Source organism: Molothrus ater, chromosome Z, assembly GCF_012460135.2.
Source record: "Molothrus ater isolate BHLD 08-10-18 breed brown headed cowbird chromosome Z, BPBGC_Mater_1.1, whole genome shotgun sequence".
Classification (NCBI taxonomy): Eukaryota; Metazoa; Chordata; class Aves; order Passeriformes; family Icteridae; genus Molothrus; species Molothrus ater.
In genome coordinates this window covers 42,196,647-42,215,258 of record NC_050511.2, presented here as the reverse complement: position 1 = coordinate 42,215,258, position 18,612 = coordinate 42,196,647, and the positions used below count along the sequence as shown (strand labels likewise).

The window sequence follows — 18,612 nt, the reverse complement described above, 5'->3', positions numbered from 1 at the left end:
GAAAGGCTATTCTAGATATCCCTGAACATCTGGTATATCTAGTGTATCAAAATAATAGAGTGCAAAAGAAAAGTTCCAAATAATGAATGGTTAATTGTTTTCATTTAAAAGCAGTGGGAAAACCAATTTCTTTCTGGTCCATTTTTTAATGCCCAGGTAAACATTAGGAAAGGATTGTGAGGATTTATATTTTGCGTGTTATGGATAAAATTGTTCTTGCTGTGATTGGAGGCTGTTGTTTGAATAAATACCCTTTCCTTTAAGTAATAAATACGTCAGATGGCTGTGTCCTTTTGGGGAAAGATTATGCTAGATATGTTTAGTATGGCAAAATTGGGATTTATACAATATCCTTCGTTTCTGCACCCTTTCTGTTGGTGTCTGGTCAGAAAGAGCCAACACTGACATAACCATGCCCCACAGTCTATTGGAAGAATCTGTACATATAACTGATTGTCATGGTTTGACACTGGCACAATGCCAGTGCCCCCATGAAGATACCTTCTCCCTGGTTTCTGCTGTGAGATGTGACCAGGAATAAGCAAAGCAGGCTCCTACTTAGGGAAAAAAGAACCAGAACTTTATTAACTACTCTACAACTACAGATAAAAAGGAACACACACACAGGGAAAATGAAAACCTCACAAATGCATTTCCTCCTCCCCCCACAAAATTTCCAACACAATACATTTATTCCTCAAATCACCAACTCTTGGTCCAGCACCACCTTTTAGACAATCAATCCTCAGTCCATCAAGAGGAGAGGAGTCCTTCTTGTACCATGGGCTTCCCCTGGAAACACAGTCGAAGCCTCGTGTGTTTCCGTGTCACTCGTGGCACCGCCCGGAGTACATCTGCCGTCGTGACTTCTTCTTTTTCATGTCCAGTGCTCTCACCACTGAACACGGACCAGAGCTGCTTCTAGGGTTGTCTTTTAAGGATGCTCTGTCCCGATCCAAAAAAGGCACAGTCTCTCCTTTGGGGAACCTGTCCCCACAATCTCTCCTTTGGGACACCTGTCCCCCCCATATTTTTCACCCCCTGGGGCCGAGGGGTACCAACACTGAACCCTCTTGGTTCTGAGGCATTTCCTCCCCCTAGAATGCAGTCTCTGTGTCACAAGGAACATGGCTCTGTCCATGGCTGTACAAAAAGAGTCCAGCAAAAGCCACTCCATCATCTCTTCCCACTAGGATTCTTCTCTACTCTTCTACTATCTCTCGCTCGCCCAGACCTCTCTCACACTTGCACATTTCCTTCCTCATCTTCCACTCTATCTTCCAGGAGAGGTCAATGTTCTGTAAAGTTCTCATTCTCCAAAAAGGGGTTAAAAGCTCCTACAAGTGGCTGAACCCCCCCTTCTTCTCCGTCCCAGCCGTGCTGCCGGCACAGGCCCATGTTTATCAAGTCTCAAGGTTACAGTCTCAGGCAGCGGCTCTTTCTCTCTCTCTTTCTCTCTCTCTCTGTGTCTCTCAGGGGGGGCTGCCCGATGGCTCCTGGTGTCTCTCTCTCTCTCTTCCACCCTTCCACCCCGGGGCTCAGGCCTACCTCTCCCGGCCACATGGCTTTCCCCTCCCCCTGCCCAGCCAGCAGCTGGGCCGGGGCAGAGACCCGAACTCTTTCCCCCCGGAAACCCAAAAGGACCCTCCCAGGGGAGAGCTCTGCTTTTAACCCCGTGTTCTCAGAGGCGTGTCCATGTCCCAATGGCCAGGTTAAATGCCAATATTAAAGTCTGAATATCCATTGGCCAAAACCACAGCATCCCAAAAAACACATTTCCTGTCAAACCACCACACTGATGTTGCTTTATTTGATTTTAGTTTCAGTAAACTTCCAGTAATTGCAAAAAGGTAACACATGGCCATGAGTGGTCTTTCAAATCACACAGTAATGAATGCTATTTGCATTTTGATCTTATTTATTTCCAGTTGACAAAAGGCATAATTATCTGTCTATTGGTAGCAGAAGCAGATAGTGGCAAGAGTGTTAGACAACGAAAATAGCAGTTTGTCTGATACAGGTTATTTTGCTTTGGCAGAATACTTAATGTTGTGGTTAACTTTCTGCAGCAACAATCCAATCACCATATGGCATTACAATTTTTAGTATTTTAATTTTTGATATGCGTCACTTTGACCAAATTGGTTTGGGAAATGGTGTGTGTTTGATTGGGTCAATGTATCTTAAGAGTGAATAATCTCTGGCTTGGAGGTGTGACCTTTTCAATGGGTTAGAGTGTGTTCAGGAAATTGTTTATGACTTGTAGTCTGACAAGAGCAGTATTCTGTTATAATGATAGCTGTGTTTATGTAGGGGAAGCATCAGCTTGGAAGGACTGATGGTTTGCCAACAGGACCTCATTAATTGCTCTAAATTACATAATTTGTTTCCTGACTGTACTAACTGTGCTCTCTAGTCGCAGTCCAAGAACGCTGCATCATTTTTGATCTAGTCACAAGTAGATTTTAACAACTTTGGTGTAAGAACATTAGAGAAACATGTTGCATAAATATTTTCAGATCTGTCAAAACTTGTGATTAATAACAAGTGACTTGTCAGTTTAAGTGAAGCTGGAATGGTTGCAACCGAGTTTTGGGTAGTTACTTGTTTTAATACTATTTCTACACATAAATGTTCTGTTTGCCTCAATTAGATGATTTCTAAAAGTAATGACAGATTTTTTATATGAAAACAAGATAGCTATCTAATAGATTTTTGATTTTTCTCTCAAATAGATGTGCACTTAGAATTAGAAGAACGGCTAGCAAAATTCATGAGGACAGAGGAAGCTATTATATACTCATATGGATTTGCAACAATTGCCAGTGCTATCCCTGCATATTCAAAGAGAGGGGATATTGTGTTTGTGTAAGTATTGTTTTCTAATTGTTTTCTTCGTATTTTAATGATTGCTAAACATTTTGTTGAAAATGTAAAAATATTGCTAGTTTTGATCAAGTAGTACATTTTGTAGTACAAAGTTCAAATATTTTTTCTGTGCCAAATATTATAAATGAGTTACTGCATTCATTGTGAAAGCTCAGATGTGGGCACTCAGCTGCAAAAGAAGCATAATAACTTGTGCATTCAAATACTAACATAATTCTTATAATTAATTTTCTTCTTAAATGATACAGTTACACTTGCTTTTCTCCTGTCTACTGCTGGCTTTTCACCTTTCTTCCAGGAGAGCTGGAGGTGAAAAGCCTCTCATGTCTATTTGCAATGGAGTAGTTGGATAAATATTGTTGTATATTAAAATAACAGAAGAATAGCCATGCAAAAGCAAATAAATTATTTGGCAGGTCCAGTATCTGGTACCTAAAAATAGCTAGTCATGATTTGTGTAGGGATGATTCAATAGCTGAGAGAAACAATGTAACAGTACTCAATTTACTGCGCCAAAGAGGGTTTGGATTTAGTAAGAGTTGATGGATTTTTCATGTCCTCTGATTCTTTCAGTGCCTTAGGTCTTTAATATCCTCAGTGTTTCTATGACATGCAAATGGTTAGCTTGAACATTTTATGAAAAATATGAAGAAATAACAGTTTCAAATATAATACCTACTAATTTCTATCAATGAGTTTGATTTTTAGACAGGGATTTTCCCCATGCATTTTTCCCCTGGAAGCAGGGAGTGAGTGTCAATGTGGGGCTCAGCTGCCTGCTGTGGTTAAATTACAGCACAATGGTACTTTTGTATTTGTCTGCCAAAATCTCTCTTTGGTGCTCTCTTTTCTAAGTGCAAGGCTTGAAGCCCATTTGACCTCTTTACAGAAGTTCTTTCATAATTTAATAATGTTTTTTGATTGTCTTTTATAATCTTCTGGATCAGTGTTTTTGAGACAAATGCCCAGACTGTGCACACGCTACTCAAGGATGCCACTGTACCCTGGATTTAGTTTTCTCATGCTGTTTCAGCTTCTCGTTGACAAAAGATCTAACTGTATTTGAAAGCAGTTGAAATTACTGCATTTACAGGTTTGGTTTAGTTGCCACTTATACAAGATTAATTCACCTAAGCAGCTATGAAATTGCATACACCAGCATAGTTGGAAATTTGCTGTTCCAGCACTTAAAAATGGGGGATAGTTCTTTGGATATGGAGATATTATTTCTCAAAGGACATTAAAATGGACATTTTGAGTATTTGGAGGACTACAGTAAATGTTACAGGCACATCTTTGCCCTTTTTTCCTAAGACCCAGAGCAAAGAAGTGAGAGATTTCTGGGATGATTACTGGGGTATTTTACATGGTCCATGTAATGCCGTGCTCAAACTGCTGTCACATACAAACAAAAGGATGAGTGTAGATTTAAAAAAAAACAAAACAAAAAAAACTGCTGGCTTGCTTTTAGTGTCTGTAATTCATATAAAATTGAGAAGCTTTGAAATGAGTTTTCAAAATGTCAGTAAAATATACAGTGCTTTAAAACATCTGGTTTTGTCTACACCTAAGTACGAATATCTGCTCAAAAGAAAGACAAGTACTAATAGCCAGCTTTCTTTGAATAATTGCACTGTGTTTAACAAACTTAGAAGGGTTTGCTATATTTACAGAGATGAAGCTGCCTGCTTTGCTATTCAGAAGGGATTACAAGCATCTCGTAGTAACATCAAGTTATTTAAGCATAATGATATGGCTGACCTTGAACGACTGTTGAAAGAACAAGAGACTGAAGATCAAAAGGTACCATTCCTTTGAAGAAATATTTGTACTCTTTTGTGCCACCTCCCCCACATTTTTTACTGAATCGTGTAATTGAATGGATGTAGTGTTTAAAGGCAGTTACTTGGTTTTCATAAGTCTCTATTGAGCAGTTAATGTTGCTTATTTAATTAAGATAATTTTTTTAAGAAAAGTATTTATTTATTTGCATTTGTCTTCTTAACTCTTTGAACTGAGCTCACAGGCATTAGTAGCAGGGAAATATCTTTACAGGCAGATGACTGATGTGAGATAATGTTTTTCTTTTCTTTAAAAACTGTTGAAGAGGTTTTTTTGTATCTCTGAGAAATTTATGTAACTGTATTTACCTAATATGTCATGCAAGTTAACTATCACTTTGAATGCCACACTGTAAAATCAGCACAAAAATGGCTAGTCCTTTATAGAATCAATATGGTTGATTTTTTCTCAGTCCTCCCCTATCATGCATTCAACTCTTAAGATGTTCTCTCTCATGAAAAATTTGACTCAGTTTGATGGCTTTCTTCTCATTCTAGTAGTAATGCAAAAGGATGTCCAAAAGCAATTACTAAGATCAGGATCGGAAAGTACAGATAACTTGATTAGATGAGTTTTAAAGAATTAACTGAGTAGCTATAATGATTGTATGGTTTGTTCGCAGAATGCTGGCAAGTTACAGACAATTTAAAGAATGTTGATTTTGTGTTAAGACCTAGAAAAAGTAAAGTAGATAAACTGTCCATCAGCTTTACATCAGTGTAAATCACTAACAGATCTGATTAATAGAAGATTTATAGATAACATACTAGTTAATGTACCTTAATGGAAAATACATTTTGTCAGATAATCTTTACATGAGTTTTTAGATGTGGTTTTCAGACTAATTTGTCTAACACATTTGGTTTGTTAAAGCAGAGTGCTTTGAGTTAGCTACATGGTTGAAGTTTCTTACTGTAATTAGCTGAATGTGAACATATAATTGGTAGGCATGAGCTTAATACAGACCATGTGTGTCTAACTAAGACATACTGACTAGAAAAGGGTAGGTCATATCATTAGAGTTGGTAAGGCCTGTAGAGCCTACTGTGACTAGTGTGGTACCTACCACATAGAAAAGTTAAATAGATGTTTCTGAATCTTTTTACAAGAACTGAAAAATGAAAGAAGTGTGACTAAATATCCTTGATCAGAAAATAATAATAAGTTTCAAAGTAAATAACAGAGGAATGGCAATTTAAAACAGCAAAACTGAAATTATATCAATTGAAATTTAGCAGAAACAAGTGAGAAATATTTTAATGGTCTGTATTGTATCCAGAGATCAGACAAGGACTTTGTAACATGAGTGTTATGAATACTTTTGCATTGTGTTTTACAAAGGCAGTACTTGTAAGAGGTTTGTGCTGCATTGTGAATCCTGGTGCTCAAAACACTTGTTGAAACGTCTTCCAAATGCTTAGAATAATGATGAGTATAATAAGGGACCAAGATTTGCAGTATTTGTTCTGTAGTTACAGTGGTTGAATTTTATTCCTAAAGTTCAAATGGATTGGTTATGATTTGTTGCAAAACAAGTCCTCTTAAATCATGTGTAGAAGTCAAAAGCTTTAAAATTATTACACAATAAATAAAATAAAAGACAAAAGTAGTCCAGTGAGTAATTTCAACTTCTCTTACAGATGAAAAATACTAAGTATAAATTTAAGTAACAGCTTATTTGAAAAAGTGGCCGTTCCCTTCAGGAAAATCTTCCCTATAAAAAAATATTTAGAGCTTTGCTTGTTTAGTAACAATTAATACAAACTAAAACCATATCTTTCCCTTAAGAATCCTCGCAAGGCCCGTGTTACTCGAAGGTTTATTGTAGTGGAAGGATTGTATATGAACACAGGAGACATTTGCCCTCTTCCAGAGTTGGTAAGTGGTTTTAGTTTGCCTTTTGAACCACATATGAAGTATGTGGCTAGTGAAATAGTAGTGTTGCCTACATAGAAAAGTTCTGCGTCAGTTTTTTTGTTTACCCTCCTGCTTTCTCACATGTTCGTGAAATGGTGATTCCAAACCTTAACCTTGTTTTGAAACTTCTGATTGGGTTACTGAAGCTATTGACACTTAAAAATAATGTCTGGCTGTGGTCTTAATTTTTATCCTGTAAATATAGTGTGTTTTCAGTTACACTGTATGATACAAAGAAACCTTCACAGAAATGTCAGAAATAGTGACTTCAAGGAAAATATTTGCTATTCAGCATAAAATCACTTTTTATGCAGGCTTTATTCTTGTAGATGATGGAAGAAATGGTGTAAGAATGCATTGTCTGAAAGTACTTAAGAACCTATTAAAAACAAGAGGATTTTTAATATATGAACATTTATGAAATTTGTTTTAGGATTACATGCTGGAATAATTTTGAAGGCTTTTAAAATGTCATAATGACAGAACAGAATTCTAGAACTAACTTTTATGCAGTATTCAGAATGCTATCCTTGTCTTTCTTTACCTTATCTCCCCCATGCATTTTGTCACCAAATTCTGAGTTGTATTCTATAAAAATTCCTTTGTTTTAGATAAAATTGAAGTATAAGTACAAAGTTAGAATATTTTTGGAGGAGAGCCTTTCCTTTGGCGTCCTTGGACCACATGGAAGAGGAATTACTGAGCACTTTGGAATAAATGTATGTACTTTTTTGTTGTGAATGAGAGATTCGTACAGAAGCAAGTTGTGCAATTGTTTCCTAATACCTGTGCCATTAACAGATACTTTTGCAGTGTACAGTAAACATTTAAATATAGGGGGTTTTAAAATCTATATATATTTAAATATATTATTTTTTTAACAGCCCAGAGCTTTCAGGTCTTGGCAGTCTTTCATGTGCTCACTTGAAATAGTTTTACTTATCGTAAGTGACAAAGATAACAAACGATTTTTTACAATGCATAATTCTATCCTTTTGTTGGACACTCCATGAGATAATGAATACTGTCTTTTCCAGCAACTTACACTTGAAAGTGTCACTCTGGCACAGAAGTATTTGAGGTATTGGAGTAAATAAGAAAAATCCTTGCAGTGTATAGCCATCCTATTTTGCTCTATTGCCTTTTACTCCAGTGGGGAAAAATAAGATAAAACTTCTGATGGTTCTTTGAAAGGTGTTATTATAGTACTTTACCAGCAGATTCAGCCAAACTATTTTTCCAAGGGTCTACTTTTCATGGTGTTTATAAAGCTGAGGAGTACTTTGGAAATCCAAAATGGTATTCCTTGCAGGTGCTTACTACCACAGTCCCCTGGGCTGGGGGGAAGGGAGAAATGCTTTTTGTTTGCCAGTGTTTGTGTGGAGCATCTTTCACTTCATTCTCACAGTGTCTGTATTCAGCTTGGAAGTGAAACAACAAATTCAGAAAATTAATTCTGTCTTCCCCTTTGTCCTCTTGTTTTCACTTAATACCAAACATGGAAAAGAGAAACTTAATTTAGAAAAGGAAACCGTGTTACTGTGATACATGCCAACTGCTATCTGATTAGCTGATAGCAGCTAATTACCTGTGTTAAATCCTTTCTAATTAATTGACTTTTACATTAAATTCATTTACAGACAAAATCTTTTGAAGCCTGGCAAAAGAAAATATTTGCAACTAACAAGTGAAATAACACAATTGGGTCTCTAATGTTCAGACTATTTTAATTAGATTTATGCCTGATTTTTATCACATTCTACCTCTTAATGACTACATAGGGCTACTAATACTCTTGAAGGACACTGACACACTGACTGCGTTGTAGAATTGTCACCAGCATCTAAATCATTTATTTTATCTGTTTGTGTGCTTCACATTGCAATGCCTGGAAGGGAGAGATAGTATGCAATTTATTTACAGATCCATAAATCTCAATTTCTCAAATGTCCTTTCTGTATTGATTAAAGTGATTATTTCAGTTGTACTTTCACTTTATTATGTCATGGTTTGGTGGATCTTTTCTAGTATTCAGGGTAATATGAAACAAGATGTATCGTTAATAACTTATAGTCTTGATGCAATCAAAAGCATCTTTTAATTATTTGTTAATTTAACTGACAGATTGATGATATAGATCTTATTAGTGCAAACATGGAAAATTCATTGGCTTCTATTGGTGGATTTTGCTGTGGAAGATCTTTTATTATTGACCATCAGGTAAGACAGATCTCTTTATAAATAATCTGGCACTATTAGTTACTCATATGTGAGAGTTAATTATTAATACCCATTTGCAAGTAGGATATAGATGATTATGCTGTATTTGATTCTACACAGAAACTGGTTCCTGTGAAATATTGTAGATAAATTGGGGACCTAGTTTTAAATCCTTACATGTACCTGTAGGTCTGGAGGAGAGGTTTTTAATATGTACATGAATTAACATTTAAAACATTGTCTACATTATTATTATTTTTTCCTTTTCTCCCATAGCGATTGTCTGGTCAAGGCTATTGCTTTTCTGCCTCCCTACCTCCTTTGTTAGCTGCTGCTGCTATTGAGGCTCTGAATATTATGGAGGATAATCCAGGTACTTAATTCAGGAAAATGTTATCCTTCAGTCTTTCTTCACCCCAAACTAATATCTTGTCCTTCTCCCTACTTTTTACTCCCACCTTTTTACTCTGATGTCCTCTTATTTTTTTGCTAATTAATTTTACCTGCATGTTTTTTCTTAATGTTATTTCCCACTCTGCTTTTCTTCTTCAGTGTTTCCATCTCTTTCTGTCTTGTAGCTGAAAATAAGCAAGTTATTTGAGGCTAAGAGGGACACAGATGGTTTTTAAAAAGCAAATAAATAAGACATTTTTATTCTGCTGTTTAGATCAGTAATATGCCTCTTTGCATCTTCCTTAAAAACATATTTCTTCTGCACAAATGAAGAAAGAGAAAGTTAAACAGAAACAAATGATAATATATTTCCTCAGGACAGAGCAACCCTCTCCTTTCCACTTGCACTATATAATTAGGGTTTTTCTCCTTCTCTAGTTAAGCATTCAGGCAAGAATCTCAGGAATGATCAGGGTGCAAACTGCCTTTGACTTGCAGGACCAGATACAGGGTATTTCTCTAAAGTTGGCAGACAGAAGATTCTGCTCTGGGAGTCAACTAGAAAAGCCCTTAAAGATCATCTAGTTCCAACACCCTTGCCATTGGCAGGGATACCTAGACCAGGAGCTCCATCCAACCCGGCCTCGAAAAATCTTTTTGCTGACCAGGAATTGAGGCCACACCACAGCAGTGCCAAATCCCAGCCACTAGAACATCTAGTGGGAAAGAAGTTTTTTGGGTTTGGGGTTTTTTTAATTTATATTTATGGATATTTATAAATTCGACCTGCCATTTCAATTCCATTACAAAGTGTTTGTGTCATCCCTTCCATATGGTCATGAACAGCAACAGCTCCATATGCAGCTGGAGCAATGAGATACAGGGAAGTAGTGCATTTGTCAGGACTTAAAAGCTTGTCATTTCCTGGCAGAAATAGGAATCAGGAACAATAAGAAGAGTAGTAAAGAGACTTATTAAGTTCAATGGATATACATACTTAGTTCGGTTCCAAATGCTATATTTGAAATCTTCGAGAAATGTAAAGTATTAACAGGAAATCTAAGCCTTTTCTTTTTCTGTTTTGTTTTGGGGTTTTTGTTTTGTTGGGTTTTTTTTGTTGTTGTTGTTGTTTGTCTGTTTGTTTGGTTTTTGTTTTTTTTTGTTTTGTTTTGTTTTTGTTTTGTTGTTGTTGTTGTTTGTGTATAGACATTTTTCAGACTCTCCGTGCAAAATGTGAACGGATTCACAAAGCTTTACAGGGGTAAGTGTGGGGTTTGGGGCTTTTTGGCTTTTATTTGGCTATGCCTTTATAATGTGAACTTTAAAGAAACTCTTCTTGCCCAAATCTGTTTCTGGTTTTACAGATGCTTAGACTGGGATATATACACTCAATTGTGTATGTATTAAAGGAGAAAAATTATTCTTTCCCAACTGTCTCTGTTGTGCTACTAAAAAAAGTCCAATACCTCCCTCAATGCCTTAAGGCTATTGAAGAAGGCTTCAATCTCTTACACATTAAAATTGTTAGGAGAGTGTGATAGGTCTCAATGACACAAAGTATTGATAAGCATTTTGAAAATAAAATAAACAAATAAAAGCATTTAGGATGAAGCTTAGCGGATACTCTTTCAGAGAACTCAATGCACCTTTCAATCACCTTGAATACAATACTGTTCCTACATATTTGATTGAATGTTAAAATGTAATAAAGTACCCATTGTTCTGGAGGCACAGAGAAAATGGCTAGAATTTATCTGAAAAATAAGTTTTAAAATTTCCTAATACTTTCATGTTTTAAATGATGACTATACTCACTAAGCTTTTTTATCTGTCATGTTTTGATACTAAAAAGATGGCAGAAATTTCTGTGATGTTCAACAGCCATTTAACGTGCAGTAATAGTGCAATTGTATTTTACAATTCTTCTTCCGCAACAATTTTGTGTTACATATTACAGAAAGTAATAACTTTCAAAAACACTCACACAAATCTCTAATGCATGATAGATTATATTAACTTCTGTGGAATGATACAACCATAAAATAAGCCCGATCTTCTTAAAATATATATTAGGCAAGCTTATCAAAGTCCAGAAATCAAAATGACACCTGATAGTTGATATGTATTTATGTGACCTGTTAATTTTGGGGACCAGAGGTCTTGCTTGGATATTGAATACAGATTTTTGGATGGGAATAACTCAATCCTAAATGTGTGTGATGTGTCAGGACAATGACAATCAAATGTCAGTCATTCAGTCAAATTCTAGAAACCCAGTTAACAACTGTTCCTATGTACAGATAAAGGAACAATTATAGTCCTATAACTAAATTTAGAGAACTGTCTGACTGACAGATGATGCTGTAAAGAGTTTCTACAAGAAATAATGTAAAATCATAAATCGTGACAAATCTTGCAAAACCCCCAGCAGAACATTTGTTCTTTGTTATATCTGAAGTGATAAAAAGGTGACTTGACCCAGCTAGCTGGGTTTTTATCAGCAAATTACAGGCCTAACAGATATTTCTCTTACATCTTCATAAGGACTCTTTAAGAATTTCTGAATTATTAATCCTTTTTGCAAAAGGATGAGTAACTACTGTTATACAAACTTACTGAAACTCCTTAGAAAAACATTTGCTTGGTAACTTTATGTAATTGAAGCTGAAATGCACATATGTTTTGTCTGCATTAGTATCAGTAAAGTGAAATATCCATCTTTTATCAGCACCTAGAAAGGAGAAATGCTTATCTAGAATTTCAAAATGTCTTCAAGTAGGATGTACATCAAAGGCTTTTTATTTGTTTTAGGATTTCTGGTTTAAAAGTAGTAGGAGAATCTTTTTCTCCAGCATTGCACTTACAGTTGAAGGAGAGCTGTGGATCTCGAGAAAATGATGTGAAGTTACTGAAAAGAGTTGTGGATTATGTAAGTGTCACCATAGTAATTAAAATATATCAATGCCTTTGAATGTTAATAATGAAGAAAGGGTAGGGAGGCTTGGGTAACTTGTTGAAAGATTTTGCAGGAATGCTGCAAGAAACTTAGTTTCTGTGCTGATTATATGGCTCTGTTAAAGATCACCTTCTAACCATTTCTTGCCTGACTACAATTAGGTCTGTAGCTCTGGATTAAAATATATATATATATATATATATATATTAGACTATTTACTTCAGGAAATAGTTATTTCTTGTTATCTATTTTAATGCTCAAATCTGCATATAAACTGTTGTATAAACTTTTATGTTAATAAGAGGAGTGTTCTGGAGGTGCATTTTTACCATTTAAGGTCAACTTTTGCTTCTTAGTCCATGAATTTGCTTTTTTTATGTGTGAACAATCTCATATTCTATATATGGTATTTTTCCCTTCTTCAATACACATTGGTTATTTTTGTCCCACATGAAGAAGTGAGGGTGGATATATCTTTATATATCAAGTGGCAGGTAAACAAGGCTACGCTAGAAAAAGAAATTCTGAAGTTAACTTCCTTGAAAATATGCTTAAATAGGATTTAAATGCCTGATAAATCTGATATGTTTGCCTGATTACATGGAGGTGAAAACTAAAGGCACTGCATCCTAAACTGTTTTATGTGTTAAAGCTGTATTGAAGTTAAGAGATGATTTTGCACAACCTTCACAACCTCCATTTGGGAAATAACTTGCATTTATCTTTACACCAGATTAATAGAAGTTAGTGATATGTGTTTGGTGATCAAAAGGATATGCTATCAGAAATTCCCAGGTTGACTTGCTGTATTTTTTTTATTTGTAGTGCATGAATAGTGGTATTGCATTAACACAGGCTCGCTATTTGGAGAAAGAAGAAAAATGTCTTCCTCCACCCAGGTTAGCAGAAAGAAAACGTGTTACATGATTTTTTCTTTGGCTATGGCCATATCTTTTCCATACAACGATAGAGTTCTGTTCAATAGAGTGGATTAAATAGTTGGTTCTTGGATAAATGGGAGAGGCTCCAGTTTTGAGGTACATTTTCAGTGACTGTTACAGGATGCTAGTACCATGAAATAACTGTATCAAAACTACCTGGATCTTGGGGGTCAGCATGTAGCCTGTTAGCAGGCACGTTTCCATGAGGTAAATTACTCTTACTCTGTAGGTAAAAAAGATAACAGATCTCTGCAGTGTGTATGGTGGGGTGGCAGAGCGGGGGCAAAAAGTAGTCTGATCACATCTGTTTAGTCATATGTCTTATTCCCGGTTGAATTTGAATTTGTAGTAATTTCCCTACAGATAGTGATCTTAATGTGTTGAAATTAGTACAATACAATTCTAAGCAGAAGGTTAGGAGTAAAGTTTACTCTCTGTGTTCTGGTTTTTTTTCCTAGTATTCGAGTAGTGATAACAGTGGAACAAACAGAACAAGAACTGGACAAAGCTGCATCACTTCTTAAGGAAGCTGCACAGTCTGTGTTGAATTAGACTGCCGTTTTTGGATTCCTCTTTCCCCACATTATCAGGATAAGTGTTTTACACTGTACAATGACTTCCAGATTCTTCCACTGATGGCATTGAAAGCTGACTAACAAAATTGTTCCAGAGTGATACAAATGCAGTGAGCGGAAGAATGCTGAATTTTGGAGTTAGTGAATGACAGTGTTGTTCCAGTTCAAACTCTACCATTTACTCACATTAGTTAAAATGGGATATCACTACTGAATTCATGACTCTTTCATAAGTTAGTACAAAGTTTTAAATTTATTTCCTCAAACCCTTAAATGTTCTCAAAAATGTGTATAAACATTCAGTTTCACCCCAAAACATGTAAAATGTGTTGTTTTCTCTCCATTTTCTTGGAATGTGGGAACTTCAAATAAATTTCAATTATCCCTCCCCACCTTCCAAATGAAAATACACTGTTCCTAATATTACCAAAAGGATAACACATTAAGATATAATTTTGTGCTATATTATGTCATTTATTATTGAATTATAAGAGGGAGGACCTTCAATTCTTTTTGTTTATATATCTTTCTCTAACCATTTTTGGCAGCCAGGTTTTAAGAAAGCCTGGCCAGAGAGTAAATTCATATCAAATACTATTTAATTTTTGCATTCCATGTGTAATTATATGCATGTTTGATATTATGGGTGAGGTTTTTCGTACTATTATCTTTAAAATATCTAAATTCAAATGTCTGAATTGTGAAACTGCTGTAATTCCAGTATAGTATGTTCAGATAAGGGTGCTTTGTACCAGTCTTGAAGAGGAGTAATAGGCAACATGGAAAATGAACCAAGGTTTTGAAACAGCAACTAAATACTAGCTTAGTCAAACTACTTTTAAGCATAAAAATGATATGTGCTTTGTTTTATCTGTAAACATCTATGCCTTAGAAGGGAAGACTCACAGATAGCTACTAAGAGTTTAAATGGTACAAATACTACTTAAACATAAGTCAATCTGTGCACATACAATTCCCAAGTAACTTGAAATTAATGTTTGGAGGTTGTGCTGTCAGGATTTTAAGTAAGCACAGATGGACATTACATATATGGACACTTTACTTCAATCAGGAAACTGGTAAGGAAGTACGTATCTTTTTATAAAACAGAAAATGCAGCTTTTTATTTCACAATTTTGCTTTAAGAACGCCTGTCTGAAATTTTTGTATTCTGTCTAGTATGTGTTGAGTTGTTTTGTACTTATGTGCCTTTTTGGTTGCTACTACAAGGATTATATAGGACTATTTTTGAGAAACATCATTGTTAAATATAATCATGTTTGATTCAGATTTTTACTTACACCATTGGATTTTGTAGCATGGTCGATCATATATTTTTAAATATTCTACATTAGGTAAGCGTAGTCTATGCTGCCTCCAGTTCACAGAGACTGTTTCTATGCTGGTTTTCAAAACTTTTCATCTGTGTACGTTCAGATAGAATACCTAAAGTTGTGTTGGGGCGCTTCTGTGATTGTTGCTTGACATTGGAAATAGTCAAATCATTATCTGTGTAATGTAGTAAAAGAAATCCCAGTGTGAAAGAGAATCTCTATTTCAATGACATTTTATGTTTTCTCTGTTAACCGTGAATAAAAGCCAGTGAGAAGCCAACAATTTAGAAGTGAAAAAAATGTGCAGAATAAGACTGACTCCCATTTTACAGACTGGAACTGAAGGGCAGAATAGTCATCTTTAAGACCCTCAGAGACTGAAAGAAATGGAAATTAAATGTTATGGCTCTACTTTGAGCTTTTGAGCCATTTTTGGCTGGATAATTGAAACCTGCAAATTTGAGTGAAGTCAAGCCTTTGATGTATAAATTTGGAACAAATGAGGTACTTTGATTCCAGTGTGGCATATTAAATGGTTTTGGAGTTAAGATAAGCCTGGGAAGGTAAGCAAATAACCATTGGCATTGAAATCCTAAGTTGCAGAATCTGTATTTAATTCTCTCATTTTATTTTAGGTTGTCTGCAAATGGGGTAGAATTTTTGTTGTGCTTAGAGAACTAACAAAAATTTTTAGATACATGAATTTGTGTTGTTATTTTTGTTTTTGGTTTGTTGGGTTTTTTTGCTTTTAAATGAAGTGATGACAACTAAGGTAGAAGCAGAGTGAAATTTCTAGCAATTTCAAATCTGTGACTAAGCAGTTCTGATGAAATAAAAGTCAAAAAATGTTGCTAAGAAATGCCATAATCTGATTCATTTGACAAACACATACCCACCATTAAAACATTGGTAAAAATGCCTTTGTCCTTTTTTATTGTTTACCAGTATGTAGGAAGGAAGCATTTAGATCACAGTAAAGTGAATACCTGGGTTGATAGCAGCTGAAGTGCTCTTGTAATATATATTTTACTGACAGGTGATATGCATGGTCTCTGTAAGAAATTAAGACACTTACGAGATGTAACTGGTGGAGAGGGAAATCCCTGGTCAGTTTAAGCATATCTGGCTCCTCTTCATTTTGACTTTTTTGATAAATATCTTTGTCATGGCAAGCAGATGAAGAAATGGGTGGCTCTGGGGAAAAATGTTGATTGGGGTTAGGGAGACAGCAGGTGATTCTGATTAAACTTCTGACATTTGAAAAATCAGAAGCCTGTTAAGGTGCTTAACTGCCCAGTGCTCTTGGCTGATAAATATATTAACAAATCTGTGTTAGTTGCTTTGTAGTTACATTTGGATGAATTGGTATTTTTCCATACATTTCTTCAGATGTGGGCATGAGACTGGAGTTCAGTGTAAACCTATTAAGTAGGATACTGTGAGATGAATCAAACACAAGGACTTTATCCCAAACTTCAAAGTATCTTTTGAAAAGAATTTTTTTTTCAATTAATTTATGTATTTCACTGTGCCACATACTTGGAACACAGTTTCAGCTAAGTGGATAATAAATCCAGTATTTTAAATAGTGAAGAAAAATAAATGTTGTTAATTTTTTTAAATAAACTATTAATATCTGATAGTTGAGAAGGAGGGCATTTTAACTGTAAAACGTTGGTCATTTATTGAAATTGTCATGATGAAACCAATTTTTTACAATATATGAGGACTGGGGTGGACTGGAAAGAATTTATACTTTCAAAATATTTTATATTGAAGAAACATGTCTACATGAAATATATATTCATATTTTAAACAAAGAAATTTATTTTCCTTGAATATTTAAAAATAATTGATCACTATTTGTGTAGTTTCATGGTTTTTATAGGAAAAACTACAGATGCCTTTTCTGTTTATTATAGTAATCATTATTTTTGGATAGGAGGTGAAATGCATAAGGAGAGTATTAAGAAAGAAAGAGACGTATGGCTGAATAACTTTGATTTTATTTTTTTTTTCACTTTTGAAATATGAACCCAGTCAATGCACAGAATGGTGTACTGTCTCCTTTCTGTCACTCCATCTGGACTTTATTATTTTAAACAGGGTTGTGGAGTGTTGGCATTCACTGATCTATGAAGTTGCTACCACAAAAGTGTCTTGCATCTTAAGATGACTAGAGAAGTGCACATGTAAATGTACCGAGCTGTAAATGCTGCTTAAACAGAGGAAATATTTACAACTAACACAAAGCATTTGTACATTAAACTGTTTCAGTGTCCTAATAAAAGGAAATGTCTGGATAACATTTCTTGTAGTGTTTTTATGTTCTTTGGCAGTTTTCATGGTAATAAGGTAACAGGCTTACTCTGTCTTGCTGTTGATAGATTTTCCAGATTTTGGTTTCCTGTCCATTATGTACTAGGTAGTTGCAAAATATGCGTAGTAGAAGTCACAGAATCTACTAAAACTGCTGAAGAGTACTTATCAGGGAAGGACAGTTTATACATGTCCAATTTCTAATACTTCGGTAGCACACACTTGCTGAAAACCGCTATTGCAAGCTAGACACTGGACTAGATACAGTTTTGTTGTGACTCAGTATAGAATTTCTGGTGTATCAACAAACTTGAGTTAGGATGACATATGCCCCAACTTTGAGACACTGTTACAGAATAAAATACTGCAATTTTGCCTACCATATTTTATGGATAAGATTTCTCTAATTTCCTCTGCTATTAGAGGTGTTACCACTTAGCTCAGTATGCTGTTTGTATAATGGAGTTGTATTTTCTAGCAGAGGATTCTAAGCTGGCAGAAACCAGTATAAGTATTGGAGTCAAAGGAACAGCTTAAGTAGAATTGGAAATACGTTTAACTGTTTAACTTACATTTTATGTAGGCCAAAAATAAGTGATTGTCTCACTCTAATCAGACTTTGTCAGACTGTGCTCCTGTTCTGGTATCCATAATTCCAGGAGGATAAGGACAGATTGGAGAAGGTCCAAAGGAGGACCATAAAGATGACCAAAGGGCTGGAGAACATGCCCTGTGAAGAAAGAAAAACTGGACGACAATTTTCCAGTTCTTGCACAGTGTCTACAAAGATGGCAGAAGCTGTCTTCACAAAAAGCCACATGAAGAATGGAAGGGCAATAGAATCATAAAATATTGCCCTTCCATTCTTCATGGGTTGGGTTGAAAGGGCCCTTGAAGATAATTTTAGTACCAACTGTCATGAGCAGGGATGCCTTTAGCTAAATCAGGTTGCACCAGCCCCCATCCATCCTGGCCTTGAACAGTGCCAGGGATGGGGCATCCACAGATTACATGGGCAGTATAATAGAATAGAATCATTAAGGTTGGAAAAGGACTTCTGAGATCAAGTATATCCTTTGACCAAACACCACCATGTCAGCTAGACCATGACATTAAGAGCCATGTCCATTTCTTGAATGCCTCCAGGGATGGTGACTCCATCACCTCCCTGAGCAGTCTGTTCCAATGTTTGGCAACCCTTTTCATGAAGAAGTTCTTGCTGATAG

The 18,612-nt window shown here is 35.5% G+C and overlaps 1 protein-coding gene across 1 annotated transcript in view; it reads left to right on the top strand.

Moving 5' to 3' along the window:
- Positions 1 to 17,375, top strand: part of SPTLC1 (serine palmitoyltransferase long chain base subunit 1) — a 36,193-nt gene extending 18,818 nt beyond the window's left edge. The window contains exons 6-15 of the mRNA XM_036403293.2: positions 2,736 to 2,868; positions 4,563 to 4,692; positions 6,520 to 6,609; positions 7,260 to 7,367; positions 8,773 to 8,868; positions 9,145 to 9,241; positions 10,468 to 10,522; positions 12,073 to 12,190; positions 13,043 to 13,116; positions 13,617 to 17,375. Of these exons, the coding sequence (XP_036259186.1) occupies positions 2,736 to 2,868; positions 4,563 to 4,692; positions 6,520 to 6,609; positions 7,260 to 7,367; positions 8,773 to 8,868; positions 9,145 to 9,241; positions 10,468 to 10,522; positions 12,073 to 12,190; positions 13,043 to 13,116; positions 13,617 to 13,710 (995 nt within the window). The 3' untranslated portion in view covers positions 13,711 to 17,375. The remainder of the gene's footprint in view (positions 1 to 2,735; positions 2,869 to 4,562; positions 4,693 to 6,519; positions 6,610 to 7,259; positions 7,368 to 8,772; positions 8,869 to 9,144; positions 9,242 to 10,467; positions 10,523 to 12,072; positions 12,191 to 13,042; positions 13,117 to 13,616) is intronic.
- The last annotated feature ends 1,237 nt before the right edge of the window (positions 17,376 to 18,612 follow it).